Raw genomic sequence first — 5,613 nt, 5'->3', positions numbered from 1 at the left:
AAATTTAAATAGCATAACATTTACCATATGTTACAGGTACCAAGCACTGACCTTTGGGACGCATTTAAAAATATTATAGTGCTTGCTATCACAACATATGATGTACTTTTGCTCATTGAACTCAAGATCTTGATATTTCAAGTGTTGGGTTGAGTTTCCATCATTGGTAATAAGATGATGCTGGCTTCAGTCCCATCCCCTTAGAAGTTTTTAATACAATATCCCTTGCAAGGCCTTTAGTTAAGGGGTCCGTCAAATTTTGGCATGATTTCACAAAGTCAATTGTGATTACTCCATCTGTAAGTAGTTGTCTGACATAACTATGTCTTACACTAATGTGCTTAGAATTTCCATTATAAATTTGACTATATGCCTTTGACAAAGTTGCCTCACTATTACAGTGAATTGATATATGAGGCATTGGTTTAGGCCAAATAGGAATTTCTATAAGAAAATTCCTTAACCATTTAGTTTCCTTGCAACATGAAGCCAAAGCTACAAATTCTGCAGCCATGGTGAAGTCTGCTATACAAGTTTGCTTATTTGAGCCCCATGAAATAGCTCCTCCATCAAGATTAAAAATTCAACCACTTGTGGATGTATGATCATCTCGATCAGTAATCCAACTAGCTTCCGAAAATCCTTCCAAAACTAAAGGATATCTAGTGTAGTATATACCATAATCCATTGTATGTTTTAAATATTTTAGAATTCTGTACACTACTTGCCAGTGTGTTTGGCTTGGATTACTAGTATATCTACTCAGCTTTCCAACAGCAAAAGCAATATCAGGCTTAGTACAAGTCATCGCATATATAAGACACCCAATAACACGTGCATAGTCTAATTGGGATATTGATATGCCAGTGTTAAGAGTACAATCTTATGTTTTAATCAAAAGGTGTTGACACATGCTTACAATTATAATATTTAAATTTCTTTAAAATTTTCTCAATATAATGTGATTGAGTCAATACTAGGCCATGCTCGTTTTTAAAAATTTTAATCCCCAAAATCACATCCGCAAGCCCCATGTCTTTCATATCAAAATTATATGACAATAATGATTTAGTGAGTTTAATACTCTCATTATCAGTACCAAAAATTAACATGTCATATACATATAAACAAATAGTCACATCTTTATTTCCATTGAATTTATCATATTCATGAATATTAAATCTATTTGAGACAATCACTATGTCAAACTTTTCGTGCCACTGCTTTGGAGCTTGTTTAAGACCATATAAAGACTTGACTAGTTTACAAACTTTATGTTCCTGTCCTGGCATAACAAACCCTTCTCGTTGTTTCATGTAAATTTCCTCATCTAATTCTCCATTTAAGAAAGCTGTTTTTATATCCATTTGATGGATTTCAAAATGACAAATTGAAGCCAAAGTAATCAAGACTCTAATAGTAGCAATTCTTGCAACAGGTGCATAAGTATCAAAATAATTGTTAAGTAAATAAAAGCACCAGGTCGGCCATGCTACTAATCTCCACCCCGGCATGGATCACCTCGGCCAAATAGTACGAGCAGAACATGGGGACAAGCATGAACCGATCATAGGCGATTACCAACCAGAGGTATATACCGAGCCGGTACCCGTCCCCTAAAAAAGCGGGAACACGATCCCACAGAATCGCGGTAGTTGCGCTGTTCCCAGAACCGTTGCGGGAGATGCGAGATCTCACATTTGCCCATAATGCAGCGGTTAGAGTTCCGGGAGGGGCTGCCACTACCCGAAAAAGGTGGGGTGAAGGGCAAATGGGAACGTGGGGACAGCGGCTATAAAAGAGGAAGAAATCGACGGAGAAAGGGATAGAAAAAAAGAGAGAGGGAAAACGCTGCCAAATTGCAACTAGGTCATTTCCTTATAAATTTTTAATAAACTCCTGGAATCCAAATTACACTGTTTTCCCGTAAACACCTTGTGCTAACTTAGGCATCGGAGGGTTTATGCCGGCAAAACCACCGGCGTCTCTGATCCATTTTTAGTGAGTTCAGGTCTATTGAGAGAAAGGAGGACGATTCCAATCCCAGTGAACGAGTAACAGTAGATAACACAAACGTTGGTGAAAGAATCTGGTCGGTCAAGAGGCAAGCAGATTTCAGCATCAACATTTTGGCGCCGTCTGTGGGGAGCTGGATAAAAAGCTACCACCGAATTAGTAGTTACCGGAGAAACATCGAACGATTAGACACGGATTTGTCAAGGAAGGACGCTTTGAGGGAGGATAACGAATCGGGGGAGACAATCACCCTTCGGGAAATTGCAAATGAAGCCCGAGAGAGGGTGATGCAAGATCGATTGGAGCGGATGGAGAAACAAATGGAGACTCTCACAGCCATATTGTTTGAGCTGAGGGATGAGCGGAGAAGGGATTGTGAAACCCCCGTGGGAAGAGACGAAGTTGGAGCAGAACTCAGCATCCGGGGGTGTAGAGTCGAGGAAATCCCTCTGCCCCCAGATCAACCTAATGGGGTGCATCCCCATAGAAGTACTGGTCGGGTCCCAGGGGAACACGTGGATGAAGGGAGAGACCAACCTCGCCCTAGACGGATATTGGGAATTAATGGCCGAGGGGCCAGTGTTGATGAAGGAGAGCTCAGACAGCGGTTGCAGAACGTCGAGCAGGAGCGAGATCAGATAGCTGCACGTGATCCTGATCGTGCTATAGAATTGGAGGGGAAGGTGCGCAGATTGGCGCAGGTGATAGAGGAGATGCAGGGCAAGAGAAAGCCCCCGAGCTGGAGGATAATGCTAGATGAAGAATCTCCGTTATCAACTGAGATCATGAGTACCATAATCCCAAGAGATTTCCGCTTCCCCGACCTCAAATACTCCGGGCGAAGTGACCCGTTGGTGCACATTAAGCGTTTCAACGACATGACGGGTGTGCAGGGCTGACACCAGCTCAGAGGTGTAGGATGTTCCCGTTGACACTAGAGGGACGAGCTCGAGAATGGTACCGCAAGCTGCCCCGAGGAAGTATAAAGGGGTATGAGCAGATGTGCCAGGAGTTGGCCGAGCAGTTCCGAGGGGCAGTGGCCCCAGAGGACGACATGATGGAATTGATGGGGATGAAGCAGGAGGAGCATGAATCCCTTCGGGATTTTGTAAAACGATACCACCGAGCCGTGCTGGATTTGGGAGCTTTTAATCACCCGCAGGCGTTGAGGGGATTAAAAGAAGGTGTAAGAATCGGCTGATTGTGGTATAACTTAAGAAGCCCCCTCGTACAGAATTACTCGTCGGGGTATGAGTGTTGAGTGTTAGAAAATGCATATTTATAAAGGAGAAAACCGTCATTTTACATTTTAAGTCTTACTAACAACCCTTACTTTTATATATTTAACCTTCTTGTGATTTAATTACATGTGTTTTATTTTAATTAAGTATTTTATGTATTTTAGGGGCATTATAGTCATTTCACAATAAAGGAGAGATCAGACGGCAAAACGGACATCACTTTTGAACTCAGGACGGTCGAAAACATTAGGAGGAGCATAAAAGGAAAAATGGCACTATTCACATGTACGGTACTATTCACGTGTACGGTACTGTATACGTTACTGTTCACGACACTGTTCACATAGACGGATGATGACGTGGCATTGACCGATGATGTGGCATTGACTGATGAGGTGTCACGATCCTGTTGGACTAAAATTCTTATGTACTGTTGATGGTGACGTGGCAGCATATCAGTGGACGAAAAATCTCGCGTACGGTGCATGCATCACACAGGATTATTTTCAACCAAACCGCGTTACTGTTCATCCGGGTCAAACCGCGTTACTGTTCAAAGTCGGGTCAAACCGTGTTACTGTTCATCCGCGTGGTCAAACCGTGGACTGTTGACTGATGACGTGGCGCAATCCTGAGCGTCCAAACTGTTTTTAATCCGATGGCCATGATTTACTCCATGTATCTATAAAAAGGGGGCCTCCCCCCCCTAATTTGATATCTCTGAATCCATTTTTGGGATCCATTTTCTGTAATTCCCTCTCCATCTTGTATTTTCTTCGTATTTTAATAAATTCCTATTTTGCCCCTAGTTCAACTATGAGTGGCTAATTTTCTTTCAAGCTTGGGTTGAAGGTGAAGTCTCAACATGTGTCATGGGCTTAATTTGGTAAATTTATTTTCTCTTCCCCTCTAATTTTTGTGGATGTTTTGACTTCTCGTCGACAAATAATAATAGTCTTGTCTAGATACCGCCTTGGTTACACCGGCTCTCTAGTATAAGGTTATTATTATTTGGCACGATAAGCCCTTAGCACCATATTGATTAGAGCGTGGTTCATGAGGTGTGGATTCCCCCCTCATGATTTAATTGGCATTAATACGGATTATTTAGCCCATGATGCATGTTGATACGGATCCAGATACCCAAGTACGTCATTTCAATAGAATTATCTTCAATTTATTCTCACCATTGCAATTCCAATTTTAGAATTTATTCTCGCCATTTTAATTTAAGTTTTAGCATATACCAAATCATTTCCATCATAAATCCAACAACCCATTTACAAAATTAATTCTACACAATTAAAATCCACCTCCTCGTGGGATCGACACTCGTCACCATAGATCTATACTACAATAGATTCGTGCGCTTGCGAGTACATTAAAATTTGCACAATAATGAGCAGGCGAGACGAGATATAGAAATCGAAGAGGAGAAATCAGCAAGAATTAAAAGTGAACAGCTGGAAGAGCTGAGGCGAAAGGAGCGGAGAGCCCCGAAAGGGAGCGGGTTGGGAAAGCGAACTGGAGAATCTTCAGGGATGGGCGGAATATCAGCTCGGTCCCGCCCTTACCCCATAGCTCCAAGAGCACAACAGTTCCAACACAGCCGGGCTCAACCTCAGCGCCCCCCGATCCCAGAGCGGCAGCGAGAATTCCAGCAGATGGCTGCCCACCCCTACCACAACACTCCCAGAGCATTACATGCAACCAATTCCAGGGCTAGTCGACCAGATCAGTTAGCAACTGAGACAGCCCGAGGTGACATTCATGATAGCCGAGCAGTTCAGCTGGTAGACCAGAGCTCGACCTATAGACAGTACACTCCATTAAAGATCTCTATGGAGGAATTATATGAGAGGATCGAGGGACGAGGCCTGCTATACCCTCCAGCCCCAATAACAAAACCGGCTCATCGACGGGATAAGGGCAGATTCTGTAAATTCCACGACACTCACGGTCACACTATTAGCCAATGTCGTGACCTAAAGATTCAGGTGGAAGATTTAGTAAGGAACCGATACTTGGATGAGTATGTAGACGGAGTGTCCCCTGTCATTGAGTCAGAGTACACACAGGATGAAGGAGTTTAGAGGGGTCTGGAACGAGAACAGTCGGCCATCCGTGTGATAGCAGGAGGGCCAACATTGGCCGGGGATTCAAACAGAGCACGGAAGAACTATGGGAGATACGCCATGACTGGCAAAGAGGTGCTTCTAAATTTGCCGACAGCCAAAAGAGCAAAAGTGCGGCAAGTTCCCATTATGTGGACGGAGGATGACGAAGAGGGTATTCTGTATCCTCATGAGGATGCCTTGGTGATTAAGGCAAAGGTGGCCGGTACAGAATTGCAGCG

The 5,613-nt window shown here is 43.2% G+C and overlaps 1 protein-coding gene across 1 annotated transcript; it reads left to right on the top strand.

Moving 5' to 3' along the window:
• The first annotated feature begins 2,935 nt into the window (after positions 1 to 2,935).
• LOC127899958 (uncharacterized) lies at positions 2,936 to 5,350 on the top strand. The gene is made up of 2 exons (XM_052434128.1): positions 2,936 to 3,202; positions 4,664 to 5,350. Exons 1-2 carry the CDS (start codon positions 2,936 to 2,938, stop codon positions 5,348 to 5,350), a joined length of 954 nt encoding a protein of 317 aa, XP_052290088.1.
• Positions 5,351 to 5,613: the final 263 nt, after the last annotated feature.

The sequence above is a fragment of the Citrus sinensis genome, chromosome 9, assembly GCF_022201045.2.
Source record: "Citrus sinensis cultivar Valencia sweet orange chromosome 9, DVS_A1.0, whole genome shotgun sequence".
Lineage (NCBI taxonomy): Eukaryota > Viridiplantae > Streptophyta > Magnoliopsida > Sapindales > Rutaceae > Citrus > Citrus sinensis.
This window is presented reverse-complemented; position numbering and strand designations above follow the sequence as displayed.